At 40.3% G+C, this 19,701-nt stretch overlaps 1 protein-coding gene and 1 pseudogene across 1 annotated transcript in view; both read left to right on the top strand.

The window, feature by feature from the left end:
- LOC110288822 (tyrosine-protein phosphatase non-receptor type substrate 1-like) overlaps positions 1-11,585 on the top strand; it is a 16,640-nt gene extending 5,055 nt beyond the window's left edge. The window contains exon 3 of the mRNA XM_021155066.1: positions 11,473-11,585. Coding sequence (XP_021010725.1) covers positions 11,473-11,585 — 113 coding nt within the window. The remainder of the gene's footprint in view (positions 1-11,472) is intronic.
- A 1,457-nt stretch (positions 11,586-13,042) lies between these two features.
- LOC110288821 lies at positions 13,043-19,341 on the top strand (annotated as a pseudogene).
- Positions 19,342-19,701: the final 360 nt, after the last annotated feature.

The following is a 19,701-nucleotide window of genomic DNA, read 5'->3' as shown; positions in this document are numbered from 1 at the left end:
TAATTTTGTTGAAGATATTTGCTGTCCCTTTAAGTTGAAAATCTTCATTCTCATCTACTCCTATTATCCATAGGTTTGGTATTTTCATTGTGTCCTGGATTTCCTGGATGTTTTGAGTTAGGATCTTTTTGCTTTTTGTATTTTCTTTGATTTTTGTGCCAATGTTCTCTATGGAATCTTCTGCACCTGAGATTGTCTCTTCCATCTCTTGTATTCTGTTGCTGATGCTCACATGGTTGCAGATTTCTTTCCTAGATTTTCTTTCTCCAGCTTTGCCTCACTTTGAGTTTTCTTTATTGTGTCTACTTCCCTTTTTATGTCTTGGATGGTTTTATTCAATTCCATCACCTGTTTGGTCGTGTTTTCCAGCAATTCTTTAAGGAATTTTTGTGTTTCCTCTTTAATGTCTTCTACCTGTTTAGCTGTGTTCTCCTGTATTTCTTTAAGTGAGTTATTAAACTCCTTCTTGATGTCCTCTACCATCATCATGAGATATGCTTTTAAATCCGGGTCTTGCTTTTTGGGTGTGTTGGGGTGCCCAGGACTAGGTGGGGTGGGAGTTCTGCATTCTGTTGATGGTGAGTGGTCTTGATTTCTGTTAGTAGGATTCTTATGTTTGCCTTTCCCCATCTGGTAATCTCTGAAGCTAGTTGTTATAGTTGTCTCTGGTTAGAGCTTGTTCCTCAGGTGACTCTGTTAGCCTCTATAAGCAGACCTGGAAGACTAGCTCTCTCCTTAGTTTCAGTGGTCAGAGTATTCTCTGCAGGCAAGCTCTCTTCTTTCAGGGAAGGTGCCCAGATTTCTGGTGTTCGAACCTGCCTCCTGGCAGAAGTTGTGTTCCACTCACCAGAGGTCTTAAGATCCCGTGGAGGGTTCTGTGAGGACCTTGGGGGTGTCCGGAAACTCCGCATGCAAGGCACCCTGGTGGTGGAGTGGACTGGAAGGGACTTGTGCCCCTGATCAGTTAGAGATATCTGCTTCCCTAGTTAATGCAGTCTCCAGTCCAGTGTGATTGGATTGGAGCAGGCACTGTGTTCCACTCACCAGAGGTCTTAGGATCCCGTGGGGGATCATGTGTGGGTCCTTGCGGGTGTTCGGAGACTCCCTAGTACTGTTACTTTTTGACATGTACCCAGGACAAGATCTTCAACACAGGATAGTCTCTTCCTACTAGCAGAGAATATGAACATGTTCTAATGAAGGAGTTATGTTATTCAACATACTTAGAGAAAGTGCTGACTGCTAGGAAATATTTCAACACTGTAAGTGTGCTACTATTGGGTCATGTGATCTTGGACATTCCATTTTCCCTCATAGTCTTTTGGTTTATTGACATGAAATTAGGTTCTTCATCTGGCTACTTTTATAATTTCCTGGGAAAGTGAAAAAGAATCCAGATCCATGTTCCTTTAGTTGTACTGATATGGGTGTTGGTATCTGGAATGGCGCGTACATGATTTGAAGCAAGAGGAGATATTTGGGATTATTCCCTTGATAGAGCATGAGCACAGCGAATTGAGACTTGATATAACCCGCTCATGCTTCAGAACAGCAAGGGCCATGCTGCAGAACACAATCCCTTAAAACCCAAGTAATGTGCTAGAGACATCTTTCAGTGAGCAAATTCAAATTTCCTAAGGTTCAAATAATTTAAAGCCCTCTTCAACTTTAATCTCAGGGTGAGTCTTTCCTACAATCTATGCATCTGCATTAGAACAATTTCCAAGGCCAGAAATTTCTCCCCTTTACTCAGAAATGTAAGTTAATGATACAGAAGGTCAACAACAGCACTGTGTTTCTCCAATGTCATGGTCATGTGCTCTATATCATTAACCTCTCTGGGGGAAGTGACTATACTGTGAAAGCCACTGGGGAACTTAGTGAGCAGATCACTAAAAAAAAAGGAGGATGTCAAGTTATAGAAGATTTTGCTCAATAGGCGGTATTTTCATGGTAGTGCCAATAGCAAGGAAGAAACACACAATAATATTGTTTCTGAGTGACTTTCTTCCATTATTATTATTAGTAGTAGTAGTAGTAGTAAGAGTAATAGTATTTAATCTGTTTTTATAGTATAGTTGTTATACACTTCCTGGTCCACCATCACACAGTTCCTCATACCATTATTCCTAGCAAGTCTCCAACAAGTTGTCCCCTCCTCATCCCACCATCACACCAGATTTCCCATTCCTTCAGGCCTCAAGTTTCTCAAGGGTTAAGTGCCTCTTCTTTCACTGAAGCCAAACAAGGTTCTCCTCTGCTGTATATGTGTCAGGGGCTTCATATCAGCTAATGTATTTTGCCTAGTTTTGCCTTGGACTGCACAGTGGGAATTCCACGTAAGTGGTCAGGAACCCAAGGTGACTGGAACCACGTAGGGAATAGGATCAGTGTGACAGACAGATAAGCACTCAGTGGTGAAGCTGCTTAAAAATTTTTACTTTAGGGTTCAGATTATATTCACAATCAAGAAGGAACAATTTTCTCTTGGCAAATAACACATCTTAGTTCCTCTTTAAACCTAACACAAATATAGCTTACTAGGAAATTAAATCACCCCTTGGTGCCCACCTGTAGTTTTGCTGCCAGACTGAACTTTCATATTGACACAAGGCTCTCATAACCTTTTATTTACTACTCTAATCATCTTATTCAACAGCACATGCAATCCCAATCTAAACTTTGTAATATTTCTTGCTTATTTCTTTTATTCCCAAATATGTCTACTCCTGACCATCTAGAAGTATCTCCAAATGATAGGAAAACATACACCTGCCATCTCAAGGTCCACTGTTGCTCATCTGTTAAGGCACACCAAGGATCCCTACTACTTCTTATTCTTTCCCATAAACTTAATTCTGAATATCTCATTTTTCTTCCTATTTTTCACAATCCATCTAAGTTCTTTTCATAAATTTTAGGAAAGTGGAGTATCTGTTGGATTAAACTTGTAAAGGCCACAATATCTAGGTACTTCCCCGCATCCTCTACTCACCTTCACTAGAAATGACTAATTCACCCTCCTCACTGTTAGTCCTAACTCCTATAAATTCTGGATTTCTTCATCCTGTATAGTTTCTCTTTTACTTCTGACAATTCTTTAATGTCTAAATCTAATTGTTGTATTAAATTAATGATGGCACCCAAAATCATATTTTCTGTTTGCAAGATCTCCAAAATCAATTATGCTGTTTCAGACAAAATCTCTGGTGGGATGACATTGCGGGCAAATTGAGTCAGGCTCTCATCTATTTTTGCTACAGACACTGGCGCCATGGTTGTGGACACTGTGGTCGAAGCACCCAGCACAGTTTCCTGGCTAGTACTAACAGGGACCTCCAAGTGGCCTAGCTCCACATAGCACAAACCTCGGGTCTGGTAGCCATTCAAGGAGTTTTTCTTTCACTGATACACAGACTCCATTGGAGTTGGTGTGGCATAGTTTGTGGTTCAGTCTCTGAGAAACCTCTGGGATCCAGATTAGTTGAGACTGATGGCTTTCCTATAGGGTTGCCCTCCTCCTCAGCTTCTTCAGGCCTTTTCCTAATTCAACCAGGGTTCCCCAGCTTCTGTCTATTATTTGGGTGTAAGTATCTGCATATGACCCTTTCAGCTGTTTGTTGAGCCTCTCTGAGGGCAACCACACTAGGTCCCTTTCTGTAAGCTCAGAATAGCATCAGTAATATTGTCAGGCCTTGGAGCCTCCCTTGAGCTGGGTTCCAATTTGGGTCTTTTGCTGGATCTCCTTTCACTAAGTCTGTTGTTGATTTTTGTCTCTGTTTGCCATGGACTGAACTCAATGTGTCCCTCAACCCGTAGGGAACCAGAGCTTCAGTGTTCAGGTGAGCAAAGAATCAGCAGGATGTTATAAACAGACACTGACACAGAGAGAGGACTGTATCTGAATGTAATTTCTCAAAGTGAGCATCAGACTTATATTACAGAAGAAACCAAAGAAGTTAGGTGACACATCAGTCAAGGTACATTGAAGATATCTGACACAAAACAAAAAAATTCAAACATAAAGCATAACAGGAACCAGGCAGTGTTTACAATTGAGATAAGATCAGCCCTATCTAAAGTCAGCTATTGACAGGAGTCAGGTGAAGGTTTCACACTCTAGTCACCATTTATGCTATTCCTCTGAGCCTTGTGAAAGTTTGTACCAGGGGGGTTCTGCTCTTGCTGACCTTTTCATGAATAATGGAATACTATAGTTCTTCCTTAAACCACAACCCTCCTTCTTCTTAGGCCATTGTAAATTCTTGCATATGAGAGTAGCTTGGCTGCTCTTTTAAGTGTCTGTAGGGAATCTCCATTTGTTAGAGTAACTCACCAACTTTCTTCTAATATGTAATGTAGTCTGCCATACCTAACTGTAATGAGGATCCTAAGTTTACTATTTTGAACAAGCCCTGAGATTACTAACTCCTATCTGGCAAACTGTGAGGTGCCTGATTACTGTCAACACTGGGGCATTTCATGTGAATGAGTAACATTCTTATGAAATTTCAAGCACAGTGTTGGCTCCAGGACTGCCTAGGACAGTGGTGAAGGCCAGGAAGCAAAGTTCAATCTAGCTTAGGTATTTGACAAATCATTTCTTGGTGGCACCTATAATAGAACAATACTGAAAGAAAGCACACAGATCCACTCACTGACTATCTCAAGGACAAGTTTGGAGCATTTCTGCTATTGGATGCCAAGGCTCCAGGAGACTAAGATTCTGTGAAACTTTTTGCCTTAGAACTGCATCCAAGCTTTTGAGCTTGCCACACAGACTTCACTGGAGTGGGTATGGCACCTGTTAGACAGGAACAATTCACGGTCAGAATTTTTGACTGTGGAATGGCAACCCCATCACTCCACTTGATGTCCTCTCTTTCTGCTGGAGATAGCCTTTACAAGTTACCTCTCTCCACTGTTGTGCATTTCATCTAAGTTCTCTCCCTTTGAGTCCTGAGCATCTCTTACCTCCTAGGTCTTTGGCACATTCTAGAGGAGCTCTCTACCTCCTACCTCTCAAGGTTGCCTGTTTCCATTCATTCTGCTGGCCCTTGGGCTTCACTCCTGTTTCCCACCCCTCATACCTGATCATGCTCTTACTTTCACCTCCATGTCCCCTCTCCCAACCAGGTTCCTCCCTCCCTCTGCCCCACATTATTGTTTTCTTCTTCCTCCCAAGTAGGATTGAGGCATCCTCACTTTAGCCCATCGGCTTGTTAACCTTCTTGAGTACAGTGGATTGTATCCTGGGTATTCTGTATTTTTTGGCTAGTATTTACTTATTAGTGAGTACATACCATACATGTCCTTTTGGGTCTGAATTTCCTCACTTAGGATATTTTCTAGTTCCATCCATTTGCCTGCAAAACTCAGAATGCCCTCATTCTTAATAGCTGAGTAATATTCCATTGTGTAAATGAACTACACTTTCTGTATCCATTCTTCTGTTGTGGAACATCTGGGTTGTTTCCAGCTTCTGGCTGTCACAAATAAGGCTACTATGAACACAGTGGAACACATGCTCCTGTGGCATGATGTGGGCATCTTTTAGATATATGTCCAACAGTGGTATAGCTGGGTCTTCAGGTAGATCTATTTCCAATGTTCTGAAAAACCTCCAGATTAATTTTCAGAGTGGTTGTACCAGTTTGCAGTCCCACCAGCAATGGAAGAATGTTTTTCTTTCTCCACATTCTTGCAAACATGTGATGTCACCTGAGTTTTTAATCTGATGCATATTAATTAAAGTTCAGAATTTAATCAATCACTTGTTGGATGTCAAAAAGAATTTTGACTTTAACCTGTGTAACTTCTCCACTCACATGTACTATGATCTTAATTTTACCAAAGGTTTGGTTGCTACAATCTTGGCAGTATCAGATCAGCCAGAAATTCCCAATAAATTGTGACTGGTATTTTGATAGCCTGACTTCAAAAATCACTTGTTTACCTTCCTGACTGGCTGGTCATTTAAGAAGGAGTCAGGATTCATATATGTACAAATAGAATTGTGTATGATAATTATCAAATGGAGCCTGTTGCATATAGTAACCTCAGCATAAGACATCTACAGGACACACTGCCTTCTTCACAACAGTCCAGAACTATGTGTGGATTTAAGGCTAGAGATAATTTCTACCTGATCAATAGGCTTGCATCTGTGTCCCTTGATATTAACAATTTGAAAATGAACCAAATCTAGCTTCATTGATATAGGATACTCTGTTTTTTACTTGAGAATAAGTACAACTGAAACCTACAAGTGGAGATACAGATGACTACACACTCAATTTTAAATTAAATTCTTGGCACAGACTAGACATAAGGCATATAGGTACAAAGAAAGGAAGGAAGGAAGGAAGGAAGGAAGGAAGGAAGGAAGGAAGGAAGGAAGGAAGGAAGAAGAAAGAATGAAAGAGAAAGAAAGAAAATAAGGAAGGAAGGAAGGAAGGAAGGAAGGAAGGAAGGAAGGAAGGAAGGAAGGAAGGAAGGAAGGAAGGAAGGAAAGAGAGAAAAAAGAAAGAAGGAAGGAAAGAAATGGGAAACAACTAGGGTAATGAGGAATGAAACTAGCTTTGTGGTAATTTTGTTATATATGTACATTTCTGGCTTACAATAACGGTAAATCTAGGAACATTTCCCTTAGACTCTCAAGGTTTCATGAGGAGGCCTGCAGAAATAAATGAAATAAAATTTGAAGTACATTGATAATTGTCTTCCTTGGCTTGAGGCCTAGAAATGCACCTGGCCTTGTCCTTTCTTGTTTTCTCCTGGGTATTTTTGCTATCTTGTGGAGACACAGAACACTGGATAGCACAGAGAGATATCACAGGTCTAGGATAGTTGAAACTATCCTAGGTCCTCCTACAGGGTCACTCGCCTCCTAAGCTTCTTCCAACTTTTCCCTAATTCAACCACAGCAGTGAGCAGCTTCTGTCCATTGGTTGAATGTAAATATCTGCATCTGGCTCATTCAGTTCCTTGTTAGGTCTTTCAGAGGGTCATCATGATAGGCCCCTTTTTGTGAACATACATTGCCTCAGTAATAGTATCAGACCTTGGGGCTTTCCCTTGAGCTGGATCCCAATTTGAGCTTGTCACTGTACCTCCTTTTCCTCAGGCTCTTCTCCATTTTTGTCCCTGCAGTTCTTTCAGACTGGAACAATTATGGGTCAGAGTTTTTGACTGTGGGTTGTCAAACCCATTCCTCACTTGATGTCCTGTCTTTCTAATGGAGGTAGAGTCTACAAGTTCCCTCTCCCTACTGGAGGGCATTTCATCTAAAGTCCCTCACTTTGAGTTATGAGAGTCTCAAACCTTCCAGGTCTCAGGTACATTCTGGAGGATTGTCCCACCTCCTACCTCCCAAGTTTGCCTGTTTCAATTCTTTCTGCTGGCCCTCAGGACTTCAGTCCTGTTCTTCCAACTCAATACCTGATTATGTTCCTCCTTTCCCCTCCCTGTCCCCTCTCCTACTCAGGTTCCTCCATCCTTCTTCCCTCCTTGCTGCCATGATCGCTTTCTTCCATCTTCCAAATGGGATTGAGGCATCCTAACTTGGGCTTTTCAGCTTGTTAACCTTTTTAAGTTCTGTGGACTGTATCCTGGATATTCTGTACTTTTTAAAAAAGCTAATATCCAGTTATTAGTGAGTACATACCATGCATTTTTTTTTCTTTTGGTTCTGAGTTACCTCCCTCAGGATGATATTTTCTAGTTCCATCCATTTGCCTGAAAAAACTCAGTGCCCTGACCTGCAGGGATAATCAGTGAGGACCCAGCGGGAGAGAGAGGGAGAGGGGGAGGGACAAGAAACACAAAAAATGAGAGCAAGTCAAGTAGACCGAACAAGCTCTGGAAAACATTAAGGAAGAGGAGGCTTCAAGGGGGGGGGGGGGAGTACGGGAGCTCTCCAAAGGTCAGGTGGCAATCTTTAGCTCCTGGAACCAATGGTCACAATGTCCTCTTTACCCACAAACGTTCTTACTGTTATGACGATGAATGTTCTCTCAGGATTGTTTTGTAAGCTAGAAAATTTCTACAAGACCATGGCTGAGGCCATGGCTCCCAGCAACTCAGGGTGTCCTTGTCCTTAATAGTTGAGTCAGATTCCATTGTGTAAATGAACCACATTTTCAGTATCCATTCTTCTGTCGTGAAACATCTGGGTTGTTTCCAGCTTCTGGCTATCACAAACAAGGGGACTATGAACAAAGTGGAACATGTACCCCTGTGGCCTGATGGGGCATCTTTTGGGTACATTTCCAAGAGTGGTATAGCTGGGTCTATATAGGTAGATCTATTTCCAGTTTTCTGAGGAACCATCAAACTGATTTCCAGAGTCGTACAAGTTTGCAATCCCACCAGCAATGGAGGAGTGTTCCTTTCCTCCATATCCTCTCCAACTTGTGTTGTCACCTGTGATTTTGATCTTAGCCATTCTAATTGGTCTAAGATGGAATCTCAGGGTCATTTTAATTTGCATTTCTCTGATCACTAAGGACTTTGAATATTTCTTTAGGTGCTTCTCAGCCATTTGAGATTCCTGTTGTGAATTCTCAGTTTAATTCTATACCCCATGTTTTAATTTTCTTTCTTTTTTTTTTTTTGTTAGCTTCTTGAGTTCTTTATATATTTTGGATATTTGCTCTCTATAGGATGTGGGGTTAGTGAAGATTTTTCCTACTCTGTAGGTTGTTGATTTGTCCTATTGACTATTCCCCTTGCTTTACCGAAGATTTTCAGTTTCACGAGGTCCCATTTATCAGTTCTTGATCTTAGAGCATGAGCCATTGGAGTTCTGTTTAGGGAATTTCCCTCTGTGCCAATGAGTTCAAGGCTCTTTCTCACTAGATTAGATTCAGTGTATCTGGCTTTATGCTTAGGTCCTTGTTCCACTTGGACTTGAGCTATTTGTCAAGGTGACAAATATGGATCTATTTTCATTTTTCTACATACAGATTGCCAGTTAGACCAGTGCCATTTATTGAGGATGCTTTCTTTTTTCTGTTGTATATTTTTGGCTTCTTTCTCAAAGATCAAGTGTTCATTAAGTATGTGGTTTCATTTCTGGGTCTTCAATTTTATTCCATTGATCAACATGTCTGTTTCTGTACCAATACTATGCAGTTTTTAATCACTATTGCTCAGTAGTATAGACTCTTATCTATACAATTTCCATCCTTTTGTTACATGTTTTCCACTTCACTAGGATTCTTTTGTTCCCCCAAATTTGGAATTTTCCAGGTGCTTATAAACAAGGCAGTCTGTCAACTCTCTTACTTTCCATTGACCACCATCTTTTATTTGTATGTCATGTTCACAGCTCTTCCTCAGTTCTTGAGAGACTGAAACAATCTTGGTCAAAGGACACTCTCTCAGGGGTCATCCAAAATACCACCAGTTATGAGCATCTCTTGATCCCACTAACCTTGTAACCCTCCTTAAGGATCAGTTTTCCCAGCCCTGACCCACAGAATTTAGAAAATCAAGCATTTAACTGTTGACAGAGAACCATAACTCTCTCCTCAAAGAGGACAAGAAGTGTTTTATTCTGAAATGGACTAGGAAGCATGTCCCAAGAACACAGATTTGGGTCACCTGAAAGCCAACTGTGGAAGCAGTTTATAACAGTGTTGTAGTAATAGACGAAAGCCATAAATCAAGACTTTTAAAATTAATTGGTGAAAACATGAAAGAGGTGGATTACCATGTATCAGAGAAACCTGTTTGAGACTTTAGATGCTAATTGATGAAACCCTAAGTATATGGGTTGGTTGAAACTAGTAATCTGCTAAGTTATTGCATTCCACAGGGAAACTAGTACTCACTTGTACACTCCAGATGGTTCACCTAAATTGTTACAAAGCGGTTTAGTCATGGACAAAGGAAGGTAATATATGGCTATTAAGAGGGATAAATATGATTCAAAATAATTTGCAATGAATCTGCAACATGCCAGAATTCATTCAATTTCTAAAGATCCAATCACCACTGTAAAAGGTTCAGTTGGAAAGTTTCATCTACTTTGTGTAAAATTGTGTTGATAAAATATGGTGCTATAAGTTGCAGACCTGACATGAGGCTAATAGAGAAATAGACACCTATTTTTTCTTTTTCTTTTTCTTTCTTTCTTTCTTTCTTTCTTTCTTTCTTTCTTTCTTTCTTTCTTTCTTTCTTTCTTTCTTTCTTTCTTTTTTTCTTATTCACTTTACATTTCACTTGATAAACCCCTTTCACAATCATTCCCCTATCCCTCCTCCCCTTCTTCTCTAAGCAATTTGGGGTCCCTCTGGTAATCCTTAACCAACAAGGCACATTGAGTCTATATGATGTTATACAGTTCCTCTCCCATTGTAGCCAGACAAGTCAGCCCAGCTAGAAGAACATATTCCATGTTCAGGCAAAAGTTTTTTGAATAGTCCCTATTGCTGTCATAAGGGACCCACATGAAGGCCAAACTGTACATCTGCTACAGTTCAGGGAGGCCTAAGTCCATCACTGTATGCCTTTTGGTTGGTGGTTCTGACCTTGAGAGCCCCAATGGTCCAGATTAGTTGACTCTGTTGTTCTCCTGTGGAGTTCTTAACCCCTTCATGTCCTGCAATCTTTCCTAATATTCATCTGTAAGAATCCCCAAACTCCTTCCATTGTTCAGGTGTGAATGTCTGAATCTGTCTCAGTCAGCTGCTAAGTGAAGCCTCTCAGAGAACATGATTCTGTCTGCAAACATAACAGTATCAGTTGTAGGGTTAGGAATTGGTACTTGTTCATGGGATGGGTCTCAACCTGGACCACTTATTGGATGGCCATTCCCTCAATCTCTGTTCCATTCCTCCATTCCTGCATTTGTTGGAAACAGGAAAAAAATTGGATTGGAAGTTTTGTGTGTGGGTTGGTGGCTCTATTGCTCCACTGGGGTTACTGTCTGGCTACAGATGGTGACCTCTTCAGGTCCCACATCCACAATGTTGTGAGTTACAAGTAAGGCTAACCCCATTGATTCTTGGATGCCTCCTTTATTCCATGTCTCTGTCTCATCATAGAGATCTTTCCATGTGATCACTACTATCAGTTGCAGATTTCCAATAATTACCATGGCCATTTTGTCATCTCATCTGTCTTTCCCCACACCTGATCCTGAAGCTCTAATACCTCTTCCCTAAACCCCTCCTTCCCAAATCTCTCCTTCCATCTGTGTCTTATGACTATTTTATTCCCCCCTCTGAGTGAGATTCAAGCTTCCTTGATAGTGCCTTCTTTCTTGTTTAGCTTTCTTGTATATGTGGAGTATAGCATGGTACCTGCATTTTGTAACTGACTCACTGGTTTCTAAGTTTAACTAGTGCATTTAATAGAACACACAAACTACTCAGAGCTTTGTTGGGCTTAGAAGTCAACCAGTGGGTCAAGAATAGAGCACTGATGTGATTTTTCTAATGAGTTCTCCTACTCCTTGATTTTCAGAACTGAAGACATCAGGCAATGCTAAAATCCTTGCAGCTGTGCTCCTTGGATCCAAACTACTGCTGGCAATTGCTGTCATTGTCATTTACATACACAAGACGCAAAATGCCTAAATGTAAGTTAGGAGAGATAAAGATATATTAGTTAAATTTCTGTTACTGTGACTAAATTCCATGACTAAAATAGTTTATAGATGAAAGGGTTGATTTGGCTCCTTACTATTTCAGTATCTCATGAGTCCATCATGCAGCCAATACAGTAGTGTCAGCCAATGTAGACAAATGAGTTCTCACATTCTTAAGCAGAAAGCATGAACCAGATTAGATAGAAAGGAAATGTAAAAAGCATTTAATCTCAAAGTTCAGTATTTGTGAAGTAGTTTCTCTTGCAGTGCTATATCAGCTAACTATTCAAAAAACTTTTGCCTGAACAAAGAGCAACAACAACTGGGGATCAAGATTCAATATCCTATTTAGTATATAGGGCACAATTTTTTATTCAAAACACCAAATGGATGTTAGTCTATGGATTTCCTAGAAGGATCAAGACCAATAGAAGGGCCATACTGTTCATTATACATTGTTTAAACAGAGCCACCTCAAGAATCTCAAAGGGTACTTTGAGTCATCCTAACCTTCCAGAAAGTTTGTTCATGTTGTATAATTGTCAGTCCAGGATCAATAGAGATGCCCAATGTATCCTAGATGATGGGATGACCCTAGGCCCCAGGGGTAGGATATTGGTTATTAGCTTCAAAAGTCCTATTTGAGGTGATTACAGAAAAAGACAAGGAGTGCATGGGAAGGATTTATCTAGATTAGGTGCCAAAATTTAGACATTTCATAAGTCCTGTAAAAATGGTCATTTCTACTTTGATCTGTCTGTCATCTTGGAGAATAGATTCAGAAGATTGCATGATTCAGGAGCTAGACTGAAATGCTACATGTCACTTTTTTAATATGGGCATCTTATTCTCTCAGGACAGGAGTGCTAAGAGAAGAGCTGTATCAGTAACACTATAGAACTAAGATAATCTGTAAATGATGAATGAAGTATCCAGTCAGAATTGATTCTCCATAGTTTTTCCTTTCATCATCTACCACATTGGGGCCTAAATATCTACCATCACTTTCCTTGTAGGAGCATAGCATGGAAATAGATGCTGATAAGAAGCCATTGAAGATTCCTCATAAAGACACCATTAGAAGGACAACTTCAACTCACAATTTCGTGTTTTTCTGCTGCATGTGTATTGTTATCCCAGAGTTTTAATGCTGTGCCTATTGAGTTATATTCTTGGTATCTTTATTTTAATTATTAAAAGAATTCAAGGATGTACATGGTAATATCTATTCTTGGTTGTAAACTTGACTATATATGGAATGAACTGCAATCCAGAATTGGAGGGCATACCTACTGAAAAGGAGTTGGAAATACCTGATATACCTTGGCTTAATGTTGATGAGGCAAATTTAAGGCTCAGGGAAATTGCAATTCTAGAGTGGATATGTTATGTAAAACCTAATCCTCCACAATGGTAAGGCCTCCACAATGGTAAGGCCCAGAAGATATGGCCTTCATCAATCTTATAAGATGGTGAGAGAGGCACAAAGACATTTGAAGAATTTCATTCTTGCACTTTTCCTTGTGCCATACCTTAGGGTTTGATGCTGCTGCTCACTTGGATGAATTGAATGCAAAGAGTTTAATTAGGCCTTGAGGTAACAAGGTCCAAGTGGCAGTACTGAATAGCCAAAGATAAGGTGATTGTACCTACTATAATGGGAAGTATAGACAAAACAACATTCATAATGACCTAGCCTCTAATGGCCAGCATAGGAAAGGTGAAATTTATAATGGCATAACTCATATGTACCTTTGGTACTGGCTAATTAATCATGGTATTTCCAGGCATGAGATGGATAGGAAGCCTACTGCATATCTGTTTGATATGTATAAGCAGAGATTCTCAGACAAATGAAAAAAAACTTCATTGGTTCATGGCAAAAAAATAATCTTGGCCAGTGAATTAATTTGCAGACTTGAGCCAGTTTGCAGACCCATAACCCCTTGAATAAATGTATGTCCAGGTTCCCCTAGGAAGGATCTTGATGAAACACCTGAAAGTTTTGCTGTTAGTCTTTTTCCTGTTCTTCACAAGAGGGTTCTTTGGCCTTTTACAAGGGTAACTATACACTGGGGGAAAGGAAATAATCAAATGTTCTGTGGTCCATTGGATATTAGTCTGATGTGACCAGGAGATCACAAGAAACACTGTTGCTCTCCAGTTAAAGCAGTAGTTTACAGAGGTTTGGTGATTAATGGAATTTTGGCTGATGACTGACTCACAGTAGGTCCAATAGGTCCTCAAACACATCTTGTGGTTATTTTTGCAGTTATAGAATGTATAACTGGGATAAATATACTAAGATGTTGGCAGAATCCTTACATTGATTTCCTGACCTCTGGAGTGTGGGCCAAAGAAATTAGTGAATCAAAACCAGTATCTTATTCATGGAGGAATTGAAGGGGTGGTGGTTCTCACTACATCTCCCTTTATCTCTCAAATGTGACCAGTGCAGAAGACATGGAGAATGTCAGTTGATAATTGGAAACTAAGTCAGAATTGAGAGTTCATCTGTGTAGATTTTTCTTTTTATCAGTATGAAGTGTCCTTCCTTGTCTTTTTTGATAACTTTTGATTAAGCATTGATTTTATTTGATATTAGAATGGTTACTTCAGCTTGTTTCTTGGGACTATTTGCTTGGAAAATTGTTTTCCAACCTTTTACTCTGAGGTAGTGCCTGTTTTTGTCACCAAGATGAGTTTCCTGTATGCACCAAAATGCTGGGTCCTATTTACGTATCTAGTCTGTTAGTCTATGTCTTTTTGGGGGAATTGAGTCCATTAATGTTAAGAGATATTAAGGAAAAGTGATGGTTACTTCCTCTTACTTTTGTTGTTAGAGGTGGAATTATGCTTGTGTGGCTATCGTCCTTTGAGTTTGTTGAAAGATTACTTTCTCCCTTTTTCTAGGGTGTAGTTTCCCTCCTTGTGTTGATATTTTCCATCTATTATCCTTTGTAGGGCTGGATTATGGAAAGATATTGTGTAAATTTGGTCTTGTCATGGAATATCTTGGTTTGTCCATGTATGGTAATTGAGAGCTTTGCTGGGTGTAGTAGCATGGGGCTGGTATTTGTGTTTGCATAGGGTCTGTATGATATCTGCCAAGGACTTTTTATCTTCCAAAGTCTCTGGTGAGAAGTCTGATATAATTATCATTGGTCTGCCTTTATATGTTACTTGACCCTTTCACTTACTGCTTTTATTATTCTTTCTTTGAATTGTGCATTTGGTGTTTTGACTGTTATGTGATGGGAAGAATTACTTTTCTGTTCCAATCTATTTTGAGTTCTGTAGGCTTCCTTTATGTTTATGGATATCTCTTACTTTAGGTTAGGGAAGTATTCTTCTATAAGTTTGTTGAAGATATTTACTGGCCCTTTAAGTTTGGAATCTTCACTAGTTTCTATTAGTATTATTCTTAGATTTCATCTTCTCATTGTGCCCTGAATTTCCTGGATGTTTCTCTTATGATCTTTACTGTTGCTAGGTAACTGGGGAGGAGTTTAGTCTGAAGGTCAGAAGCTTGGGATATTGCCTCACTATATCTGACTGGATGAAGCCTGTTCTTCCTGTGATCCTGATTGTGTCAGAACTCCTCAGAGTTCAGCTGTCTCTGTTATCCTGTGATCCTGGGATTCTGGGTGTGTCAGTGCTCCTAGGAATCACACCGCCTCTGTAACCCTGAGATCCTGATTTGCCCAAGCTCCTGGGATCCTGGAATCCTGTGATCCCATGGTTCTGGGCATGTTAGAGCTCCTGGGAGTGGAGCTTCCTCTGGGTGTTATGGGACTGGCTGCAGAGTTTGTGCCCAATGGAAGGGCACCAGCATTGATAAAAGAAACTAAAGCTCAAAGCACACATCACACCCCACACAATAATAGTGGGATATTTCAACACCCCACTCTCAGCAATTGTACAGATTATAAGAAAAAAAAAAACCAAAGAGACACAATGAAGCTAACAGAAGTTATGACCAAATGGATCTAACAGGTATTTATAGAACATTTCACCCTAAAGCAAAAAACAAAACAAAAAAAAAACAAAACAAAAAACCCAAAACAACAACAAAACAAACAAAACAACAACAACAACAAAAACCTTCTCAACACTTCATGGTACTTTCTCCAAAATTGACGGTATAATTGGTTACAAAACAGGCCTCAACAGATACAAGAAGATTGAAATAATCCCATGCATCCTGTCAGATCACCATGGAGTAAGGCTGGTCTTAAATACCAGCAAAAACAATGCAGAGTACACATACATATGGAAGCTGAACAATGCTCTACTCAATGATAACTTGGTCAAGGAAGAAAAAAAGAAAGAAATTAAAAGCCGTTTAGACTTTAATGAAAATGATGACACACCATAACAAAACTTATGGGACACAATGAAAGCAATGCTAAGAGGAAAACTCATAGCTCTAAGTGTCTCCAAAGAGAAAGTGAAGAGAGCTTACTTAAGCAGCTTGACCACACACCTAAAAGCTATAGAACAAAAAGAAGCAAATACACATATGGGAACTAAAAAGTGGACCTAGGGGAAGAGAGGGAAGGAAAGACCCACATCCTGCCAGAGTTCCACCTATGCTCTGGACAGACAAATGTGGGAGAGCTGCCATATGCTTTCCACTCAGCCCGGGGTGGGCATCCAAGCCTCTGACTCACTCTTCGGAGGGTGGACAAGGGACAACCCAACCTGGGAGCCCCAGTGGTACTTTCCTAAAGCCCTGAGGTTATAGAAGAGAGGAGTGAGGGAAGAGAGGTTACCACACCAGCAAGAGTGAGCACAGCGAATCTTGACTGGAGCACAGGAAGGCTTCTATTGGGAGATTAGAAACGGCTCATTAGGAGAAAGCCTATACCATCCTCCAAGCATAGTGGGCCTTGATGAGCAGGGACATTCTATGGTTTTAGAGCTTTATTATAGAAAGGCAGGGTGAAAGAGAGAAGGTAGAAAAGAGAGAGAGAGGAAAGGCTAGAAAGAAAGAGTAAGAGGGAGAGAGTGAGAGGAGAGGAGAGAGGAGAGGAGACAAAGAGAGAGGAGTGAGAGGGTGAGAGTAAGAAGTAAGAGAGAGACGAATAAGAGATAGGGGTGAGGCCAAGCAACACCTCTTATGGTCTTTACTGTTGCTAGGTAACTGGGGAGGAGTTTAATCTGAAGGTCAGAAGCTTGGCATATTGCCTGTGTTATTTCTAGCCAGGCTTCTCTTGTTGGAGGGAGGGGGGAGAAACTTAGGCAGGAGCCAGAGTTCCAGGAGCATGAGGGAATGCTCACCATGTCATGTAGGTGAATTATTACCCTTTCAGGGTTCAGACCTCAGCTCAACTGGAGCCTGTCTGTGCATAGCCCCACATACACCCAAGAGGAGTAGACAGCAGGAAATAATCAAACTTGGAGGTGAAATCAACCACATAGAAACAAACAAACAAAAAGAACTATATAGAGAATCAGCCAAACCAGAAGCTGGTTCTTTGAGAAAATCAACAAGTTAGATAAACACTTAGCCAGACTAACCAGAGGGCACAGAGGCAGTATCCAAATTAATATAATCAGAAATGAAAAGGAAAACATAACAACAAAATATATCTTAAAATAGTTATTCTGTTTGCTGTATATTAACAGTTGAAAATATTAAAGTAATGTTCTCCAAACAAGCAAACAAACAAAAATAAAATAAAACTAAATGAGGGCTCCTCTAGTTTATCTAGGATAATAACTATACCTGAAGTACTGAACATCGGGAAGAAACTCTATGAACAAAAACAAAAGAAGTCTATGAATTGTTTGATAATCCAGGAAGAGTCCTCCTGCAGTTCAAGGACCAGATTACAGCAGGAAATATAGCTAGAGAGAAGCACCTGGAAGGCAAAACGGCAGTCTCCAATAAGATCTCCAGCTGCATAGTTCACATGTTACAGAAAGCTGGTATAAAAACTGCTTTCATGAAAAAGTTTGGGGAGACTGCTTTCATTGCATACCAGTGTGAAATGATTTCAGTTGAATGGGGCCAAAGGATAGCAATGGCATCTTTTGTCAAAAGGAATTCTGGTGTAATGTAAGGGTATAAGTTTTATCCACCAAAAGTGGAGATGTTCTTCAAGAATGATGCCAATAATGATCCACCATGGTCTGAGGAGCAAGTCATCACTGCAAAATTGTGTTTTTCTGGACTTATTATAGGGCTGACTGAAGTGGACATCATGAGTCATGCCACACAAGCTATATTTGGAATCCTGGAGAAATCCTGGCTGTCCCAGAACTGTATGCTGGTTGATAGGAAGATTGAATTTGACATTGATGTAGCCATCAAAGAGATTTGTTCTTGCTAATGTCATTGATAATGACTCCTGGAGACTCTGTCGCATGGGGACATAAGAGCCAGCAGAAAGACAAACAATCTTATCATGATCTTAAAGAATTAACTCTGGAAGGACTCTAGATGGTAAAGAAAAATTTTGAGTGGGTTGCAAAACAAGTGGTATTGCTTCTCATGCCAGACAGTCAGTGCAGGTGGTAGTGCTGATGGGTTCAACTTCTGGCCTTGGTTACTGTGAAAAAATTAGGAAAGCTTGTGGAAATTTTGGTATTCCATATGAACTTAGAGTAACATCTGCCTGAAAAGGATCAGATGAAACTTTGAGTATTAAAGCTGAATATGAAGTGGATGGCATACCTACTGTATTTGTCACAGTGGCAGGCAGAAGCAATGGACTAGGCCCAGTGATATCTGATAATACTATGTATCCAGCTATCAGCTGTCCCTCAATCAAATCAGACTGGTTGCTCAGGATGTGTGGTCATCTCTTTGACTACCCAGTGTTCTTGCCTGTTCATTTAGTGTTTTGATAATTCTGTGTGGAGAAGGTTTTCTTTTCTTATCCCATTTATTTAGTTTTGTATAAGCTTCTTGTACATTTATTAATATCTCTTTCTGTAGATTGGGGAAGTTTTCTTCTATTATTTTGTTGAAGACATTTTCAGGTCCTTTGAGCTGGGAATCTTCATTCTCTATTCTGATTATTCTTAGATTATCTTTTCACTGTGTCTTGAATTTCCTGGATGCTTTGGGTTAGGAGGTATTTTTGTTTGGTTGGTTGGTTTTGTTTTGAATTTTCTTTCACAGTTGTGTCAATCTTTTCTTCAAAGTTGTGTGTATCTTCTATATCTGAGATTCTCTCCTTTGTCTCTTTTATTCTGTTGGTAATATTTACACCTAAAATTCCTAACCTCTTTCCTAGTTTTTCCATTTCCAGGTTTGCCTCCATTTGTGTTTTCTTTATTGTTTCTACTTCCATTTTTAGGTCTTGGATCACTTTATTCAATTCCTTCACCTTTTTACCTGTGTTTTCCTGTATTTCTTTCAGTGAGTAATTGATATAGTCCTTAAAGGACTCTATTATCTTCATGAGATAGGATCTTAGGGCAGATTCCCGATTTTCAGGTGTGTTGAAGTTTTCAGGGCTTGTTATGGTGGGAAAACTGGGTCTGATGATTCCTAAGTATATTGGCTTCTGCTGCTTATGGTCTTATACTTGCCTTTCACCATCTGGATATTCCTGATGTTTGTTGGTTGGTTGGTTTGTTGTCTGGCATCTACCTTTTTTTGTCCCTGGATTGCTTCAGGTCTCCTGGTAGGCTTGAAACCTTGGCTGTCTCAGACCACTTGTGGTGCCTTCCAACTGGGGGCTCTTCACAGGGGCATAAAAGCTGCCTATCTGTTGCCCTGGCTTCAGTAGATCTCCTGTGAGGCCTTCAGACCTTTGGGTCTTCAGTGGAATTGTCAAGCTGCTGTTCAACTGTGCTTACTGCAGCCTGTCTTCAACTGCTCTGAGTGCCTACGGTCCTTAACTGCTCAAGTGCTCTGAGTGCAGTGGGCCCAACTGCTCTGTGTGCAGCAGGTTCTCTAGTATGGGTCAGGACATGGTGTCTTCACAGGATCAGACCAACTAAGAGTTTACCCCAGCATAAAGAACTGGAAGGAAGGGGTGGGAAGGACAGAAGGGGAGTGCTATTCAGGAGGGTAGGGTGTTTGGTGGGTGTTGAGCCCTGCATCCACCTGGATCCCAGCAGCAGTTCTGTGACTCAGGAGTTCTTAC

Source organism: Mus caroli, unplaced genomic scaffold (genome assembly GCF_900094665.2).
Source record: "Mus caroli unplaced genomic scaffold, CAROLI_EIJ_v1.1 scaffold_6658_1, whole genome shotgun sequence".
NCBI lineage: Eukaryota > Metazoa > Chordata > Mammalia > Rodentia > Muridae > Mus > Mus caroli.
The sequence above is the reverse complement of the archived record's forward strand: the minus strand, read 5'-3'. Positions and strand labels throughout refer to the sequence as shown.